General features: G+C 41.1%; 1 protein-coding gene across 1 annotated transcript in view; it reads right to left on the bottom strand.

The window, feature by feature from the left end:
• The window catches only part of SLC13A4 (solute carrier family 13 member 4), a 36,364-nt gene extending 15,553 nt beyond the window's left edge, over positions 1 to 20,811 (bottom strand). The window contains exons 1-8 of the mRNA XM_024203493.2: positions 20,713 to 20,811; positions 13,171 to 13,299; positions 8,522 to 8,658; positions 7,746 to 7,927; positions 4,865 to 4,919; positions 3,976 to 4,015; positions 3,196 to 3,273; positions 1,353 to 1,543 (exon numbers count right to left, since the gene is read on the bottom strand). Coding sequence (XP_024059261.2) covers positions 1,353 to 1,543; positions 3,196 to 3,273; positions 3,976 to 4,015; positions 4,865 to 4,919; positions 7,746 to 7,927; positions 8,522 to 8,658; positions 13,171 to 13,299; positions 20,713 to 20,811 — 911 coding nt within the window. The remainder of the gene's footprint in view (positions 1 to 1,352; positions 1,544 to 3,195; positions 3,274 to 3,975; positions 4,016 to 4,864; positions 4,920 to 7,745; positions 7,928 to 8,521; positions 8,659 to 13,170; positions 13,300 to 20,712) is intronic.
• Between the last annotated feature and the right edge of the window lie 494 nt (positions 20,812 to 21,305).

The raw sequence follows: 21,305 nt of genomic DNA, 5'->3' as shown, positions 1-21,305 counted from the left end.
CACCTCTTGTCCTGATCTCCAATTTTGCAGCCAAAATAAAGGTGATAGGCTTTCTTAACCATAGTGGTTATACTGCGCTTCTGTGATGCAAAAGTCACTTCACCACAAACATAGCAGAAGTTATCTGCACTGTTCACACAAGTACGAGGCATCTCTGCTCACTTTGGCTAAACAGATATGTGTCCCTTTGCAAAATCAAACACTGACAAATAAGAGAGCACGACACTGTATGATTTCTAGAGCTGATATAGGGCAATTTGTTCAGCAGAGTGATGTAAGCTTCGTTATGATTGCATCATCCATGACTTCTAGGAATAACATGATGCAATTCATATCATGTATGACGCAATACCAGCTTCAGATTGCATCACTCATTGTTTTGCCTAAAAAGCAAGTACTGTCCAAACCCAGTCATAGATTTATTCATAGATCCAGTCAAAGATGTATTTTAGTCATTTCTGGTTTAAATTGAGATCCCTTACCTTTATAACTCACTTATCCTCCGCCATTCCCAAGTCAAGGGTCGTATATACTGACCCAATAGCATATCTTGAAAACTAGAGCCAATCAACAATTTTAAGCATCATTTTCGTTCTCAGTGACCCAGAATTAGTAAAGTTTGACTACATTTATTTCAGAAGCATTTTGGCTGTAGAGCAGTGTAATTTCAGAGGTACAGGCAAGCACAAGGGATGAAATCCTGGCCGTACTGAAACTCTATTGACTTCAATAGCACCAGGACTTCACTCATGATCTCTGTGTACTTGTGGTCTTGGGCCACAAAATATAAAATAATTAATACAGCAGACTGGACTCTGGCAAACCTGTTTAGCAGTGCATCTCATGACAACCCAAAAGTGCTGGAAGTGTCATAATAGCAAGGCACTCTAATATGTCTTCTTTGAGGGTGCTTGAAAACCCAAACCTTCCATCAAGAGTTCACCACCAGAATCAGTTTTACAAGAACCATGTATGTCATTTCAAAAGTTAGTCTGGGAAATTATCTCTGACCCTCAAAGTAGTTTTGCATTTTTTTTCTAATAAAAGAAGCAAACAAACATTTCGTCTGTGTACATGCATGTGTCCACTATAATATAGGGCCAGATCTTTTCAAAAGAAGTCAACTCCCATTTGGGCATGGGCACACAAGAAACAAATATCCTGCTTTCAGTCAAATACCCTTAGTAATAAAGCCCTAGGAGACAAAGTATATACAAAGAGAAAGTATACAAGATAGAAGCAAAATGATCTATAAAGAGAATATCTTCCCTTTGATAGAGTCATCATGGTGACGGTAGTTACTCCAGCACAGGTCCCTCATGTAATGACAGAGACTGTGCAATATCACTTACTTGTTGAAGTACTCTAAGAAGATGAGGCTAGTGGAGGTCCCTATGATGGTGGTCAATCCCCCAATGGTTGCAGCATATGAGATGCTCAAGGACAGGCACTTGCAGATCATGTGATCATGTCTGGACTGGTACTGGTATTTAGTGCTCAGGTCCAGATCTCTGGGGTTAGGAGGCAGGACAAGTATCTGAGTCTGTAAGAAGAAAGACATGCCATAAGGAGTATTAGACACTACCAACAGCCTGGCCTGGGCCAGAGGGAAACTTTGAGTGCCAAGATGTCTACAGGTTACAAAGAAATAACCTGCCTGTGAAAGAGCAGGCAGCTTATTCTCCATGGGAATTAACTGGGATCAGAACTAGTGACCTGTCCAGTGACCGCAAACTGCTTGATTTGCAACCAAAATGCAGGATAAACAGTAATCAGACTTCTGATCAGAGTCTGGCCCTGTTCCAGTCCTCAATGGGATCTCAACTGGATACCAGGAAACCTTTATGAGCTGGGAGGAGGAGATTCTATTATTTCAGTTTTAAGAACATATAATCCTTGAGGCATGTTAGAAGCTTCCAGGCAATGTTTGGCAGACTTTCCACCCTCACACTGACTCATGAGTCATAACCTCTAATTAGCAATCTAATATTAGGAGGGGAACGTGCAAGATAGTTAGCTGTGATACCTAATGCTTAGCTATTAGGATATGTCCCAGAGAGAAGTGGTAAATGAAAACATGGCTGCAAAAGGCAGCGTGACAAAAAGAAGGTTCCATAGTGGTGGCTGTCAGTGCATGGTTCTGGGAAATTAAAGTGTTATATTGAAAATAATAAGGCGCCACTCCTAGAGACCTATCACTTGTAGCGCAGGGAAGGGAGAAAGAAAAGGCTGTACTGTAGGCTCAGGAAAAAGGCCTCAGCAGCAAAGAAGCTGGATTCATTTCCATAATATAATTCTATTGCTTTGTAATGGGCTTATTTTCTATGAGGATTATGGTGCTGCTATGAGTTTATCAATCCTCCTGCAGTCTGTCTCATGAAAATCCTGGTTCAAATCTATATTAGGTCAAAACTGAAATGAGTTTAGTGGTTATAAAATAACCATTGAATGTCGGTATGAGATGGGAGAATGCTCAGTGGCAAGGGTAGTGCAGTAGCTTTTCTGAGGATCTGGGTATAAATCTCCTTTGAGCCATATATGCAAATAAATGTGTTGATTGGAGTCTCACTTCTGCTGGGCATCTGTTTGTCCATAAAAACAGTGCATACATGTAATTGAAGTCCTGCCTCAGGCATGCCCAGGATTGGAAGAAGGAAATGCAGATCAGGATTGAGGTATATTGGCAGAAGTGTCTCTGTGAGTGTGTGCTGCATGTGTGGTGGGTTGTCAGAGGACAGGAAGTGCAGGAATATTGGAAGTGAGGGCTGATAGAGCTGTCCATAAAGTGCTTGAAGGAGTTTCTGTCTACCTTATATTTGGTTTTAGCCAGTGATCTGTGCCAAAAATTGATATTTATGTAGAGCTACCTCCAGAGGGACATTTGGGGAAACAAAGTGGAACAGCAAAACAGAAATGGAAACTGTTTAGCCGTAGCATGGAATATATGATACTGAATGCATTTGGGAACAGCCTGTGAGGAGCACCTCATCAAAGAAACCCAAAAAGATGTAACAGGGCTGTGAAGGGGGGAACTAAAAAAGTGGAAACCATCTGAGGAACCAGCACAGGCCTAATTGTCAAATGTTCTGAGACTGCAGAGGCAAAGATTTCATGGAAAGCTACTTACAAGGTAAGAACCTGAAGCCAGGAAGAATGTGTGATACTTGTCTCCCCCAGAAGATTACCACCTCTTACCTGAGGTAGATTCTGCCCCTTGTTTGGGGGATTCACAGTTCCAATTGGGTTGGCTATCATGTGCACACCGTTCATATTCTATAAGAAGGCAAATGTCCTTTGATTAGACAATACTCTCTACCTAATTCCAGAAGGCACTTAGAATTAAATTCAAGGGTGCTTTGTGAATATTTCAGGCAGAGAATCTTCCAATAAATCGACTACAATTTGTCTGAAACCTTATTCTATGTAGTAAGGCAGATTAAACAAAAGTAGGTCTTTTTATCTTTAAAAAAATCTTTAAAATTAAATGGTCAGTTTAGCTCATCTCCTTCTGTCACCATGGCAGCTTTGTGATGGTAGAATCCAACATAAACCTTGCAAGAAGCACCTGAGTCTTGATTTTATACGGTGTAGAATGGTTAGCCACTAGAGTGCTCTAGTTGACTGAACATCCCTGACTGCAGCAGTGCCCAAATCTTGCAGAACAAAAGGCCACATTTGCTACTTGCTGGGAGCCCATGGACTACACATACTCACTAATCAATTGAGCTAATCACAGCCTCTCATGTAAGATGGAGATATGGACCACAGAAACTACAGAACCAGTGTTCCATCTTAATCTCGGGAGCTAGGCTGATAGGATCCAGCTAAAGCATGGCAGGCTGTACTATATGGACTCTACCAGAACTACCTCCCATTAAAGATAGAAGAGTGTGCTTTTGATCATTCCTGCTGAACTGCTTTATAATGCAGAGCTGAGTGTTGGTCACATGGTGTAGGTACTACCTATCACAATACCTTAGTATGTACCAGGGAGCTGAAGTCAGTGGTCGTAGCACTAAAAACAAAGAAAAGAAAATATATTTTTAAACGCATGTTTCCCAGCTATCCCAAAAGGCACATGTTCAGGGTGGGTAGTGGAGTATCTGAACAAGAACTAAAATCTGCTGAAGTTGTGAAAAAGTTCCATTTATTATGACATCTCAATGACATCTCAGCTAGATACATGGGAAGAATCACTTTGTTCCAAGGGTCTATCTCTAGCTCTATGATGATGGGGTTCCACCTCCATGAAACCAACAGTGTTATGGCCAAACCTTTAATATCACTATCACAGTGGAGGGAATCACTGGAAAACCCAACACTATTAATCTATTCTATTCTGTGTAGATCCTTATACCTCCCTCATTGCCATAACATCTGAGCACCTTCCAGTAGCAACGTGACTAACATTAAAGCAACATGACTAACATCTATCTTGTGTGGCTTGTGGCTCATAGCATAGTGAGATCCAGATCATTACATTAACCCCACTTAAGGTGACCAGATAGCAATTTTGGTTGGACATATTCCTGACATAATATTTAATTAAAGATTAATCTTTAATTCCTGGAGACTCCAGGACAATCCTGGAGGGCAACCCTAACAAGTGTTAAAAATCAGGCCTGGACATGGTGTTAATAGGCACCCATGTAAGAGAAAGCCCCAAATATCGGGACTGTCCCTATAAAATAGGGACATCTGTTACCCTAACCCCACTCCTTGCATAATCTTTTCCCTTCAAGCACATCTAAAATGTTCATTTGCAAGCTTCTGTTTGCCCTTCCTTTTGCTATTCTTATGTTCATCTCATTGCAACCTGTGTAGGTTCATATCTCCAGTAGTGATGCACAGGATTCGTTCTTACTCCTCATTGATGAAAATGACCTCCACTGAGGCTTGGCCATGTTTTTCGCTGAGACCTAAAGTAATGGGTAGAGGGATGGAGGGGGAAGAGAGAGAGAAAGAGAGAGAGAGAGACTGTCAGAGATGGGAGATGAGCTGATTTCCTTGGCTTCAATTCAGAATTGTGTCCATGAATATGCAGGAGCTAATGTAAAATGAATCCAGAAAGAATCTTCGATAAACACTTCCTCCTATTCGGGGACCTAATGCAGCATCTTATTACTCCATATTTTCTTGTTTATTTAACTTTTGCCAATAAAGACCTAACAGTGACACACTCTACGTGACTATAGCTGTATAGCCTAAGTCTTAGATCTGAGAGGCTAAGCAAGGTTGGATCTGGTCAGTACTAAGATGGAAGACCTCCAATTTTTTTTTTAAAGGAGGGATTTTCCCTCCCAATACAGCCCCTGCAGTGGCATATGGGGCAAAAAAGCCCCTTAGCTGACAGGTGGAGAATTCTTCTAGCACAAGTACTGAACTGGACAGCTATAGGATGCCCTGTGCAGGCCTTCTCACAACCGCCAGCATAAGGGTCATGCCAGGGTTGGGTTGGGGCTATAACATAGCATGATGGAGGTTCTGTGTAGCTGCCCATAGGCCACAAGGACTGGGTTGCTGTACCTTAGATCAGCTCCCTGAGCTGTCAACTTTTATGGCAGTGGTGGTGGTGTGGGGGAAGAAGGGTTGTTTCAGACCCTGACCAGCTTAAATACACCTTTGCTTCCATGCCTCTGGGCTGTGCATCTGTGTCCTGGAAGCATTTCAATGATGAATGAAGACATTCCGTTATTAATTCCCAGACAAAACATTACATCAAAATGGAGTTAAGGTTGAGAGTATGTTTCAGCAACTTAAAGGGTAAAAAACACTGCAGTGATGTTGTAAATTAGCTCAGGAACAGATGTTATTCAGAGTTAGAGTTACACTTAAAGAAATCCAAACATGTTAAGGTTTGGAAATACAGTTAAGAGACCCAAAGAACCTTAACTATGCCCTGTAGTGACAGAGAGCTCTATCTCACACTTGTTTCATCCATGGTAGTGGAGGAGGGAATACTAGACAGGGCATAATCAGATATTTTCCTTCTGATACAGATGGTCCAGAACTTTAAGTTATGTATTATGGAGGCATGGATAGTGGATGCCATAGTTAATGTTAAGTCTTGCACTTAAAGCAAGAATTCACCCTCTTTGCTCCTTATTTAAAATATAGTGTATCCTCCCCCAAATAATAACACTGAGTATAGAACCAATGTTCTGAGAATGTACAAGTAAATCACTTATCTTAGGAATTAAAATTAATTAAAAGTGGGACCTTTAAAAAGTTAGTGCCCAATCTTAGATGTTTTTTGTCCCTAATTATTTCAGTAACTGAACAACCCACTCTTTGAACTCACTGAAATCTTGTGCATGAGCTACACTTGATTATTATTTTTTAATTATTTTATTTTATGATTTATTTAATGTTTTAAGATTAGTGGTCATTTCCCTTCTTATTCTTCATAACTGGATGTTTCTCCTTCAGCAAAGGCTGAAAGACACAGTGGTCAGCTAGGAAATAAGACCTGCCCTCTTTCAAAACGTCTTCCATCTGCCATTGTTCTAGGCAGTACTGAAGAGACAGATGCCCTCAGTTGGTGGCCATTTTGAAAAAAACATCTTCTCTCTCTTTCATTGTTCTCAGTGGTACTGAGTGCCTCTGCCTCTGTGAAGCATACGTGGCCACTGTCTTCTCTGAGAGAAGTTGTGGCTTAAGTTCCATTGACAGCAATGAGAGATGATGGCCATTTTGGAAATGGGGAATTTCTTTGTAACACATAAACTTTCAGTTATGAAAACTAATGGCACAAAATAACCATTAAGCCTAAATATTCAAAAGTATCCATTGCACCAGATCTACTCAATAGGTAGACTAGGAGGGTGGTGAAACTAAGTTGTGTATATATGTGTGTGTGTGTGTGTGTGTTCATGCAGGGAATGTAGAGGAGTGCAGGCAACTGATGTGTGTGTAGGGAGGTGGAAAAGGCAGTAAGAATTTGGAGGATAAGAGGGAGGGGGGAAACAGAAGGTGTTTTGTACAGCTCCAATTAAACAAAGCAGCTGTAAACTCAGGTTAACTGGCCTGTATGCTCTGGCTGTTTTGTGCTGTTTTCAAGCTGGGTAAAGCAGCCAGAGTGTAGCAGAAAATATCACCCTCCTCCCCAAAAGTTAGAACTAAATAAACTAGTTAAGGTGGATACTTCACATATTTAAATCAATAGAGATATGACATGGGAACATTCTCTATGAACATTTTCATTTAAAAGAAACAACAACAACAAAAACCGAGGAAATTCCTAGACAAAAACTATGTTGAGAGTACATATCCGTAATTTAGGGTAAACTGCACTATAGGGATGTTATAAATGTCTGAAAACTAAGCATTATCAACCCTGGAAATTCACTGTTTAAACGTAAAATAATTACAAACATGTGAGTTAGGGCACCCAAACAACCTTACCTCTGTCCTGTCACAGACCTGTCAAACTTTCCATATAGTTAGAACTCACTGAAATCTTGTGCATAAGCTACAACTTAAATCTGTCCTGTAGCGATGCCCTCACCTCAGCTTCCTTTAGCCTACTCAGGCTCCTAACTCCACTTCTCCTGCCAGGCACCCCTGAGGCTATCAAATAAGCATCGCGTATAAAATAAATCAAAATAGATAACACAGGGCAAATCCTCAGCTGGTGCAAATCACATAGCTCCACTGACTTCCATGGATCTATGCCCATTTACAGGAGCTGGATTCAGCCTTAAATATCTAAAAGTAAAAGGAAAATTACTCATATCATCCTATACCTTTTGGCTCCCTCTCTTCAGAAATGGTGTTGCCTGCAGTACCGATGACCTCATGCTCCTCCTCGGCATTCACTAATTCTTGTAGCACTGCCTCCACAATTGGCATCACCATCGCTGTGGTGGAGGTATTGGAAAGCCACATGGATAAAATGGTTGTACAGCACATAAAGCAGAGAAGTAACCTAGAACACAGGAGAGAACAGCCTTCTTGGGACACTTTTACAACTTTTCATGTGATCCCCTTTTCTAATATTTTAATTAATTAATTAATTAATTAATTATTATTTATTCTCTTTGCTTACAAATATATTAGATTGCATCAAGTTGAAATTCACCCCAGTGCAATACAATGCATCATTTAAGTCCCCCCTATGTCCTGACTACGAATTCATTATAACATGAAAACAGGAAATTCTGCATTTCATCATGAGTATTTTGTACACATTAAACAACAGGCAAGGAGAGAACAAACAGAGGAGACAAGAACCAAAGAAGTGTGAGAGCACAATGAACAGAGAGTACTGGTGAAGCCATAAAAGGCAAAAAGAAGAGGCAGAGAGAGAGAGAGGACAGGAAAATTCATAAACTTTCAGCCCATGAAAAGATCATCAAAGATTGACTTAGGGCACCTGATTGGAAAAGTACAGTACGTTATGGGTAATGACATCATTTGCTTTTGAAAAGCATACAGGGTTAGATTTAATTAATATTTGGTCATTTATTTTTAAACTTGATGCCTGTATCCTTTAATGCTCTAAGGCAGAGGATTCACTCACATGCCTGGCTTCGCACCAGCCATCATGACCATACGCAAGGCAATCCGCTTATGTAGGTTCCACTTTTCAACAGAAGCTGCCACACAAATCACCCCCATGAGGAGCAAAGTTGTGTTCTTGAAATACTCTGCAGCCACCTGCAGGAAAGGCAAGCGGGAGATAAGCAATCACAGAGTGAAAGTTACTTGCAGAGAGCATGCTGGGAAGGTGAAGACGCTCATATTACTTGTTTCCAAGCAGGGAACATGCTGGCAAGGTGGAAGAACTGGAGAACCTATGAGTCAAAATACCATATCTTAATTTTCTTTCTGCTGGTGTTTATAAATTAAAATATGTCTCATGCCGCCTGTCACACTAGGTTTCTCAATTTTGGAGAGACTGAGAGAAGTTGAGAGAAGTCATGTGATTCTCCCTTACTTCTGTGAACAGGGTTTGCTTTGTAATGTGTGAAATGTTCTGATTAGACCCAAACTGAAACATCTCCTACTGATTCCCACCATAGGTATAAACGTGGCAGCTTCTGAAGGGCTCACTCAACCTGGGGATTTTACTGCCTACCCACTTAATTCTGTTTAATCATAAGGAAAGCCAGGGCTAAAATGCAACCACAGAAAAGTCCCCAGAGACATGCTGACTCTACCCAACCAGGTAAAGATTGAAATGTCGGTGTGTAATGGCCACTGATCATGCACGTGTGTGCTTGTGTGTGTGTGTGAGAGAGAGAGCACGCACAAAAATCAGCAGCTATTTTACTAAAAAAAAATTACACTGAAAATGCCATTGCTTTTTGAAGAATTTTCTGGAAATGTTGGGACAAATTTTCATCACCAAAGTGTAAAACAGAACAGGATTTAATCATGATTTCATAGCAAATCTCCATGCAAATTTAACTGTGGAGTCACTACCAATGCCTGTATAATAAACATCAACCCGCTGCTCTGACACAGACTCTCTCAGTGACCCTGGGTAAGATATTTAGAGCCAAATTGTGGCCTCATTTCTCCCTGAAAAGTCACAAACGAAGCCTGTGGCAGGAAACTGAACCTAGGTCTCCAGAGTGCTAAACTAGTACCCTAACCACTGGACCATCCTGCCTCTCCATAATTAAAAAAAAAGAAAGTAAGGATGCTTAGGCGCTATTCCTGACTCAGCCACAGATTTGCTGGGTTAAGTCCCTAAAGTCTAAATTTTCAAAATTAGTTACCTGAAGTTAGGCATCTAAATTCATATTTCAGCATGTAAATAGGTGGGTCTGGTTTTCAGATGTGCTGTGCAACTGCAGGTCCTGCTGCCATAAGCGCCGACTTCCCTCTGCCCCGTGGGTGCTTGACCCCCGACCACCACCCCTGGCCCCGCCCCTGCACCAATTCCTCCCCCTTCCCCCAAGTCCCCGCCTCTTTACTGCCTCCTCCCCCGAGTGCGCCGCGTCTCCACTCTTCCCCCTCTCTCCCGGAAAGTCCTAAGCACCCTGTCCAGCATTTTTTTAATAAAAAAGTTCTTAGACTGAATGAAAGGAATCTATCGAACTAGCAGCACAAAGGCTCAATTGTTTCCCTTTATCCCTTTCACAGTATTTTTGAGATACAAATGAATATAACACACACGCACATGGCCCTGTGAGCAATATTTGTTGTAAACTGTGTGGCAAGAGCCTCTGTTCTGTGTCACTCCAGTGCAGCAGACTGGAAATTTTGCAACAGTTTCAGCTTATGTTTTTGTTTATTTTTAATTTAAGTTTTCATTTTATTTTTGATAAATGAATAAAGCAGTCTGTCGAGTATTCCTGTGGTTATTTAAATTAAATATTAAATTCAATTTGTAGCATGCTGCCCATACATTTTCAATCTTCAGCATGCTGCAGAATTTTGTACTGAAAACATGTAGCTGTTTAGAAGTTAGGGGAAAATGAAGGGCCTTGCAGTTGAATAGGGCACAGCTGGAGTTTTGGCACTTGGGAACAAGTAAGAGGCAGGTTGAGCTTGTGTAACAAGTGCAAAACATAACATTGTAATCTAATTATGTAATTTTCCATGTCAACACGGTTAGCCATTTCACTGCTGATCGCCAGGGCACTTCACACCTTGCAAAGCAGTTTCAGGCTGTCTGTACACTTCACTGTACCAGTTTACATTCAGGCCTTGTATTACATTTAGATTAAATCTACGCTCCGAGTGAGAAGTATGACTTCCTAGCTTCTATACACATTGTTCATGTAGATAAGCCCTGTGCTTCCTGCTCTAATAAGCTGACTATGACCTTCATACTGAGAATAATAACAAAAGAAAAACCCTATGAAGAATGTAGATAGCATGAATGGAAGTCCCTAGTCCCATAATTCAAGATAACTAATGAAAATTAAAGGAAGAAAATTCAAAATTGATCCAAGGGAATACTTTTTTTTCTCGCAACACACACAGCTTGTGGAACTCATTGGCACAAGATATCAATCACTGAAGTCGAGCTTAGCTGGATTTGTGAAACAGATCAGACATTTATATAGATAAGAATAGCTAGTTATAATATCAGAGGGGTAGCCGTGTTAGTCTGGATCTGTAAAAAGCGACAAAGAGTCCTGTGGCACCCTATAGACCTGTTACTCTATAAGGTGCCACAGGACTCTTTGTCGCTAGTTATAATAGTAAATATTAATATCAGTCATGCATATCCTCCTGCTTCAGGGATCAGACAGCCTCTAAGTATTGGGGTTCAGGAGGAAATTTTCCTTGGGAAAGAGTTATTCCATAGTTACCTATTGCAAGGTTTCTTCCACCTTCCTCTGAAGCAGCTGATACTGAGAATTGTTGGTGATAGAACACTGGACTAGATGGATCGATCATCTGATTCAGTGTGGCCAATCCTATATTTCTGTGTGATGGAATGCACCCCTCTATTCACATCCTATACACCAGGGATGGACAAACTTATTGACCCTCCGAGCTGCATACAACAATCTTCAGAAGTTCAAGAGCTGGGGCATGCCTGCTGGGGCTCGATGCTTTAACCCTGTGGTGGGGTGGTGGGGCTAGCGGCTTCTGTCCTACGGAGTTAGAGGGTCTTGGGGCTCCAGCCCTGCAGGGCATGCCTGCCAGGGCTTGAGGTCTCAGCCCCACTCCAGCTGAAGCCCTGAGCCCTGGCAGGTGCCTCCCGTGGAGCTGAAGCCCCAAGACCCGCCTTCCTGCTGGGCAGAAGACCCTAGCCCCACCACCCTCCCACAGGGCAGAAGCTCTGAGTTCCCCCAAACAGTCTGGTTGTCAGAGAATGGGGGGAGGGACTCCGTGAGCCACACTTTAACTGTAAAAGAGTCGCATGTGGCTCATAAGCTGCAGATTGGTCACCCCTGCTATACACTATTGTAATAATATTTGTGTAAAATATGCCTTGTCAGGTATCATTTGAAAACTAATAACTTGCTGGTCAATAATTTCATGATCAAATGTATGTAACAACATTATATTCACAGTTATGAACATAACCTGAAATCATGACTGAAGTATGTTTTTCAGACAAGTCTGGGAAGTGGGTAAACCTGTTCCTCAAAGACAAAGGAAAAACTGAACCCACAGCCAGGTGTCATCAAAGCTGATGGGCCATAACCTATCAAGTGGCCATTCTTTGGCAAGGAAAAGGGGCAGGAACAAATAGGTCTGCATCTTAGCAAACAGCAGCAAAATAATCCCCCTCCCTACCAGACTCCGTGTCTCCTTGCTCTCAGCTGGAAAGAACTTTATCTAGGGGTCACTCTCAGGAAGATGCATTTCAAAGGGTGATTGAACTATAAAAGTGAGGGGGGAAAGCACGCCAAGTTCTCTCTCCCTATTCATCTCTCTTTGCCACCTAAGACAACAAATGGACTTATGGACTTTGGGAACAGATCCTGGCCTAAGAGTTTAGTCAGCAAAGCACTGAAAACATGTAAGAACTTCACCTTGAACCAAGTCTATTTTCTTAAGTTTAGAAAGCATTTTATCTTTATTTTTCTTGTAACCATTTCTAACTTTAATGCCTTATTACTTTTTGTACTCACTTAAAATCTATTTTTATAGTTAAATAAACTTGTTTTATTCTTTAATTAAAACTAATCCAGTGTTGTGAATTATTTGGGTAACTTCATTTAAGGTAACAAACTGTTGTGTATGGATCTCCTTTGCAGGGCAACAGACCTAATATATCTGGACTGTCCAGGAGAGGGCTGGACAGTGCAGAACACACATTTTGGGGGGAAATTCAGGACTGGGAGTATATTGGGGTCACCCTGCAAATAGTAACCCAGGCTGGTGGAAGCCAGGGTGTGGCTGGTCTCTGCTGACAAGCTGCCGGGGTCAGAGCTGATGGACCAGGTCTGTGGCTATACAAAGACACTCTGTGTGTGACCTGAATGCTGGCAAGCTAATTGTGAGTGATCCAAGTTGGAAGCTACAGCAGCACTGTGAGACACCCAAGGTTGCAGGGCAGGGGTGACATAGCCCCACATTGGTCTAGATTGCACCCCAGAATGTCATACTATGTTCCTTCTATACGCTGATGGTTGGCCTACTTTTTACATGTTTAGGACACTTAGCACCCTGTTATCCCTGTTGCTCTCCTGAATTGTTTGTTGCAAACGATTAACAGAGTAAGAAGAAGTGATTCAAAACTACACTTTGAGCTACCTCACTGGACTTCATGACTCCGAAGAGTGGATAGAGGAAAGCAGGAACTAGGGCTGCAGCTCCGAGCGGTACCGCTTCTGAGACCCAGTACACAGCTGTCACTATCAGCACATAGGCACATGAGGCTTCCTGTGGGGAGAAATCACTGAGGTTAGACATCGCTGAAATCACCTCTGCTGCATCAGCCTTTGCAAATGTGTCCACAGAGAGGGCCCAGTCACAGGTGATTAGATTACACCATAGTCCATGGGGACCATATTATGGGGACTTCCCAAAGAGCCAGTTAGCTGGGACTAAATTGTGGGCTACCACTAGAGGACTGAAGAAATTCTAAAAGAGAGCAGGATGCTACTAAGCGTTTAAGGACTATACCGGTGACAAGTTAGAAATGGATTAGGAAAACAATTGGGGTAAAAAGAAGAGCATAAAGAGTGACTATTAAAGAGGTTACACAGTTTCTTAAGTTACTTCAATTTTAAATATACAATTCTGAAGCCAAATCAAGAATTTATTTTTATTGAATGGTCACTTCAAATTGCTACCAATGAAACCACAATCCTCTGAGTCTCAAGACTTCCCATTTCCCAAATGCATGCTTCATAATCCACAAATATTAAAATTAGTCTTTGATCTCATCCACTTTAACCCAGTCTAGTCTAGACACTCCAATTGCTTTTTCTTGCCTGTAGTGACATTGTAACTGTAATAAATTCTTGTACAAGAATGAGAGAAAATGTCTTTCCCAATTCAACCAGATTCCAGACTATAGAATAGTGAAACCTTATGATGGAAAGTTTAGCATACGAACCAGTGTTGTATTAAGGTTAAGAACCAAACAAAATATACACGTGTGTTATGCAATTGTAATAGTTCCTGTGTGGTCCAGAATGTCCAATGAAATTATATAGCTGGAGCACAGCAATCGGGATCTGTATTTGTCTAACGGCAGCTTGGGTACTCCTAGTTTATATTATTTAATTAAATTGTTGTTTTTACTATTTATATTTCAGTTACTTTAATGCTCTTTGTTGTTTGAACTGTGAATGTTTAATGTCATTTTCAGAAATAAGGGTTAAAGTCAGGTCAATGACAACTAATTTAAACCTAGGCAGCTGAATAAGAGCTGGCTGAAGTTTTTAAACAAATAGAAGCAATGACAGATACTAATCTGTGTAAACATTTTCTTTGGGTTGAGTTCTGGATGGTATTATATGCTGAACTACAGAAAAGAAACAGTTGAGTGTGGATCCTAGAGCCCAGGGAGTACTGTCAACAGATATTCACAAACATTGATTTGAATAAAAACTAATTAATTTAAAGGGTATTCAAGTCCCCTGTGATTTGCTCTCTGTTTCTTTTTCTGCAGTAATTTTTGTACACAATACTGGAAAAGGTAAGTGTTAGAAATACCCGTCAATTGGCACAAGAAGAGTTCACGTGGCTTCCTGAAAACTCTTTGTTGTTTTGGGAATCATCTAGTCCAGGAGTAGGAACAAATCACACAGCTCAAACAGGAAATTATGAGTAGTGAACACTCAAAGCAACAGTCTGTGATTATTTAATAAGAAATCCATAGGGTGACATATTTTCATACAAACCATCCAATGGATAATTTTCAATAATGAACAATGGTAAGATTCTTAGCTGGTGTAAATGTTCATAGCTCCTTTAACTTCCATAGAGCTGTCAATTTATACCAGCTAAGGATCTGGCCCCCAATTTGTGAAAATTGACATCTGCTTGAAGATAATTCATGAACAGAAAAAGAGGTTAAATTTGTTTAGTTGTTAGCAGTAAATATTCCCAGAACTCTAAGCATAACTCACTGAGACGCAGGCGAGCTCTGCTGAATGTGATAGAGAGTGAAGAGACACACGTCTGTTTGAAAAATAAGCTGGAAGGCTGCAGTAAATTATCCGGGTTGCCTAGAAAAGGTACTTGCATGGTGTTACACCAGCTATCTCCATTGCTAGAAATGTACACTTATCAAATTGTTGCCAATTCTGTCCACACCAGAACTTTGGACAGCAATGACTTCTGTAAGATTAAGGAATGCTGTGGTTTTTCCTTTTCCTTTATATCTGTACACATCACAAATTTCTGTTTTAATTTTTGAGTGTGAGTTTGTAGCTCATGAGAGTGATAGTTTCAGCTAGAGCTAGCCATCATTCAGGTCCCCAAACACTGATTTGACCACCCCTTCTTGCCACATACTCACTGATCTCAAAATCTGACACACAGACACACACACACATATGCTGGAATTTCAGAAAAACAGAGAGTGAGCTCAGAAGCGCTCTCTCTCTCTGCCTCCCCACACATGGATCTCAAACTCTTGGAACGAGGCCACAAAGTAAGTTATAGAAAGGGGCATCCTTAACTCTATGTTTCCTGGTGGTTGTAGGTTTGCACTGAACCATTTGTTACTTTTGTTTCTTCAAATTCTGAAGGGCAGGATAGCAGCAGGAAACCTAGGATTAATTTTAGAAAAAAGAATGAAGATGCAGAGGCGGGAGTGGGGATATCTGGGAGTGAAGGAAGGGTAACGTACAGTTTATGACATTCGTAACAGATTCTTTAAAATAATATAGTGAAAAGTCTAGAGATTGGAGCTAGCCTGAAATTTTCTTTTTTAGACTGTGCCAAAGTCAGACAAAATTCCATTGAATTTAATGTATGCACCTGGGATATGGCTCACTGCAATTATTAGCTATTTAGACAGCTGGAAGGTATCCTTATTCACATGGCAATCATCTTGCTTGTTTCTCTTTTCAAAACTAAAACATGAATAATGAGGTCCAAATCTACAAACCACATGGAAACATACATTTGAATTATTTGATGTACTTGTTTATGAATTTGAAGTGCTCACACAATAAAAATAAATTCTTGATTGGCTTCAAAATCTGTGTAACCTCTTAATCCTACACAAAATGAAGAGTAAACTGATAGAACACAGGTTGTGTGGTGCAGAGAATTAATCCACTGTCTGTAATCTATGGAGACAAGCTAAATGTAGTCTAGGCCAGAGTCACATGGTTAATCAAGTTAATGACATTAACCTAGGAATCAATGGCTTGTCAACCACATCACCAAATACTTTTAGACTTCATAGTCAATTTTCAAGAGAGGCCGAGGAGTAGGATCACATTCACAGTCTGCGTGTGGCTTGGCTCCATCCCTGCAGCATGCCCCCTCCTGGCACAACATGGTGCTGCAGGCATGCCACCTAGGGTTGCCACCATAGGTGCTGGAACTAGTGGTTCTGGGGGTGCTGCTGCACCTCCTGGCTTGAAGTGGTTTCCATCATATATAGGGTTTACAGTTTGGTTCAATGGCTTTCAGCATCCCCGCTATACAAATTGTTCCAGCACCCCGGTTGCCCCCTGTGCAGGTTTTCCCAGGATCATCCTTTTCTTGAGTTAGCTGTCCTGGGAAAGCTGTATGGTGCTCAGTTCACACTGCCAGCTGTCCAGTTTCATGGGCTCAGGCTCATCCTAGATGTCCCGTTGTTGCTGTTTTTACCTCAGAACTGGCAACCCTAATGTCAACCTCAGCTCCCTCTTGCTTCTCCCAACTAACTTGTTCACATCCTGAAGTCATATTCCCCTTCCTGGTGTCCAGTTTATTGAGTCTTTATAAATATAGAGTTTCCTTTGGTCTCTCGGGTTCAAATCCTTCTCCCTGGTTAAAGGATTCTACAGCCCTCCTTTGTGGGGCTGTGCAGTGCTTCTCCCTTGGTAAGGGACTTCATAGCCCTCCTGCAATGGTTCAAGTCATCTTCACCAGCCCACCAGCAGGCAGGTTCTAGCATTGCTGCTCAGCGCCTCAATTCTCCTGGCTCTTCAGAGGCTTCTGTTTTTATCACTACCCCACAAGGCATGATTTTAGCCACACAACCTGCCTGTCATTGGACTGATTTTCTCCACCTAGGGAAGTGAGCTAACTACTTTCAGTGACTTCAATGTGCTTTGGATCAGGCCTATAGATTTAGTGGGGGCAGAATTGCAGCCTTGGAAAAACTGTCATAAATCAAGTCAAGTCATAAATCAAGTGTCCAGGCTGTTCTGCATGTTGATATTGATTCGCACCTGTGACATGGCAGTGTCAGGAGTCCAAATGTTGGGCAAAGATACAAAAGGATGATGACAAGGAAAAAGTAGTACAAGATACTTACATTAAACACTAAGAACATTTTTATAGGTTTATTTATTTTTCTCTCTGTTGCTTATAATTCCATTTAGAAGCCTGAAAAAAAATTCTGCTGGCAACTTTCTCCCTTCCCATTTAACATATATTGGATCTTTCCATATGTTTGTCATAAGACATGAAATTAACACAACTCTATTTGTTTACTCCCTAGTTAGTGCAGCCCCATCATTGACAACAAAAGCAATATAGACTTATATATGATACAGTGTATGAACCTGCACTCAGAGCCCCCGGGAGCCATTTAACATATTTCTGGAATGTTTATTAGTTAACTTCTGCTGCAGAACAAAAGCACTGAGTTTGTGTAGGTCCTACATGAGAAACAGTGACCATTTAAAAATAAATCTTGGTGGAACTAAGAGTGTTTTACTTTGCTTACAGTAAATATGTAAAATCTTAAAGATATTCTTTGCCAAAAATAATTTTAATCCGATAATATGTTGATCCTAAACTACTTCCCCTTTCAAAAGTATGTGATATAATTTTTCAACACATAAATGAAGAAGAGATCTGTGTGGCTTGAAAAGTTGCCTCTCTCACCAACCAAAGTTGGTCCAATAAAAGATATTACCTCACCCACCTTCTCTCTCTACTTTCCTGGGACCGAGACAGCTACAACTACATTGCATATTTCTCTAACCCTTTTTTTGTGAGGTAAATAACGTATGTTTTTCCTCCACACGTACAATAGTAAAAATGGGGCAACACACAGTTTATGTGGGCTGGAGGAAAAGTTTAATCTGTTATGAGAGAGAGAGAGAGGGGATGGGCACTGTTGCTTTTTTCTTCCTAAGAACAAGTGTGTCCTCAATTTCCAAACAAAAACAAAATAAAGTCCATTTTGAAAAGGCAGAAAACTGAGCAGTAAATGCTTGGGGAGAAAAGTGTTCACAATAACTGCTGTATGATAATCTCTGCTAAAGACTTAATCAGCTTCTGTAGCAGCTTGGGCTATTTATTCTGCAAGTGCTTTAAGAGGGCTTGTTTCTATGAGAAACCATGCTAATCTCTTCTTTTTAACTTTTATTTATTTATTTATTCATTGGTAACCAGAGTGACTAAGTATTGAAGTGGGGTTGTGTTCAGTGAAGTGTTGGCTGTTCCACCCCATCCCTTCTCCTCACACAGCCCAAAGGGGGTGCAAAATCCACAGCTACAGAGGGGCCTGGAACAGGGAGCAGGGAAGCAGAATGCAGTGGAGTGGGATATATATAGAAAGGCTTTGGTGAAATGACTTTGCTTCCACCAACGCCATCTCAGTTAGCCCCTGTGGCAGAAGAAAGGCGGGACTGTAGGCAACCATGTTACAATCCCTGACTAAAGATAATGATTAAATTTTTCATCATTGTAGAATCTTCCATTTTAGGATCTCAAAGCATGAATGAAGTCGCCTCCCACCAGCCCTATGAGGCAGGAAGGCATTTACTGGTTATGTAGATGGGGAAAATGAGGCAAGATTTTTAAAAGTGACAGGTAAATTGGGAGGGTGGGTTTTTTGAGTGCCCGACTTGAAAGAACTTGAAAAGGCCTGATTGTCAGAGGGTGGGGGCTCAGCACTTACTGAAAGCCAGGTCCCTTTCAAGTTGGTACCCAAACTCAAGAGAATCTTGAAAAATCTTGGACTTACCCAAGATCATACAGTGATTCAGTGGCAGGAATGAAAACCAAATCTCAATCCTCATTCCTGTGCTTTTTCCATCACCCTATATGTTTCCTCTCTTTAATTCAAATAAGACTAATATGAACCAAAGTACACAATCTTTGGCCATGTTCTTTGAGTCCTAGTCTGTCCCCCTGGCACACTGTGTTGTCTGTTTACTGCACCCAGCACCTCCTGCTCTTCTTGGAGAGGAAGGGCTACGTGTGAGTGAATGGATTCAGTGGGGCAGTGGGTCTGGCAGCATGAGGTGAGGGGGTGTAATTCATATAACCAAATGTTATTCCCAGTGTTGGACTGATACTGTCAATGGAGCTGGCAGCTGGTAGAAACATAAATCCTGTGTTAACTTCAATTTCCATGAGAAAGACAGAAAAATAGTATAATTGATTAATGGAACAGGACAAAATCAGTTAAGGGCTAATTTAATCTTTGAGCTTTGAGGAGGATTTACAATCAGTGGAGAGCAAGAAATAAAAACTACATTAGAATACTTGAGTAGTATCCTGTCAGCTAAGTTTATTAGTATTCTGCCATGAAGTCTGGAGCAATAAAAGTTACTGCAAAGTCCAACGCAAAGCTCTCTGGTGTTGGAACAGTCCTATTCTGTGAATCTTTATCTTCTCTATCAAACCCTATGGCTATATTCCAAAAAGGGATGGATAATTTTATGGCCATTAATAATATTTCTATTTATGCCTTTGGTAATATATATCCTCACAGAAGCAGGAGAGTTCGAGTTGGTCATTAGCAGGAATCAGGAAGGAATTTTGCTCCCAAGGTAAGATACCGCCCCACTGGCCAGATGTATATTTATTTATAGGCATCTCTATGGGGATCATCACCATAGATTTTTGAATACCTGACAAACATTAACAAATTAAGCCTCAATATCCTTATGAGGTAGAGAAGCGTTATTATCCTCCATTTTACAAATGGGGAAATGCAGGCACAGAGAGATAAAATGACTATGCCAAGGACAGGAAGTCCATGGCAGTGTCAGGAATAAAAACCAGATTCCTCAGCCCCAAACCACAATTCCTCCATTTTGTGCTGTTGTGCCTTTCTCTGAGACTTCAACACTTAGCTACTGCCAGAAGTGTAATACTGGACTAGAGAAAACAAGGTCTGATATGCACTAGCAAATGCTGTGGATGTTCCTACATTTCTATCACTGAATCCTGGCTCCATTCTTTACAGCTGTCTTATAAAAACTCAGTCTAATTTGAAAGTCCCCGGACAACCTGTTGTCATTACGAGCCTCATGACACCTGGTATAATTTTTAAAAGAATGCTTGTTAAAGATAATGCCGTGAATCTGCCATACATAGTCTGTATTTTTGCCACACTTAAAAAAAAACGTATTTGATGCATTTGCCTGAAAACAGGAGCTTTTTCAGCTTCAGTGCCGATTCCCCACCTCTGCTTGTGACATCATATTTGGTTGCTATGACAACTACTACTCTTGCTTCTAAATAAATCGTATTTCTAAGTTCTACAAAGGGGCATCATTGCCCTGTAAGAATAATTGCTCTGTAAGTCCCTCCCCGCCCCCCCCCCCCCCCATTTTCTGCAGCACACCTGTCCAGGATGGTTACCCTGCAACTCACCATCCCTCTCTCTGCCCGTCTGCTCCACAAGCTTTAATCAAAAGGAAACAATAATGTACTTACACTACTGGGGTATAAAAGTGGCAGAGGAAGCAGCAGAAGTGGAATGAGCACAACCAGCAGCAGGTTTCTGGCCCTGAGGAGCTCCTTCACCAGTGCCATAATGCTTCGCTTCCTGGTTGCTCTCCTCCTTGGATTTGTCCTTGTTTTCCTCAGATGCTTCTACTTCAGCTCCAGGTCCTTCTTCAGCTTTGCCCTGATGTCTCCGAACGGGTTCTGACTGCACTGTGTCAACTCCTTTCCCCACCTTTCCGCCCCTGAAATTTCTTTGTTAATAGATTTATTCTTTTTCTGTTATATTTTAAAGAAACACTATCAAATTTGCTAACCTTTTTATCAGGTTTATGTAGGGCTTACTAGCATATCCTTATGATTGTCACACCAGAATCTACAGAGGTTTGCAAGCTGGAGCATAGTGGTCTTTTTGGTATTGGTGTTTTTATTCAGAATCAGGGAAGTTGCTGCATTGCCTTCTCATCCCTGTTTTATAAAGCTTCTGTTCCTTCCATCATCTGGTTTTCAGTGATGTAAGTCTTGCTTTTGGTAAACAAAATCTAATACCTGCATAACCACCCACGGTATGCTCTAAAGTCTCT

The sequence above is a fragment of the Terrapene carolina genome, unplaced genomic scaffold, assembly GCF_002925995.2.
Source record: "Terrapene carolina triunguis isolate 2854851 unplaced genomic scaffold, T_m_triunguis-2.0 Scaffold247, whole genome shotgun sequence".
Lineage (NCBI taxonomy): Eukaryota > Metazoa > Chordata > Testudines > Emydidae > Terrapene > Terrapene triunguis.
The sequence above is the reverse complement of the archived record's forward strand: the minus strand, read 5'-3'. Positions and strand labels throughout refer to the sequence as shown.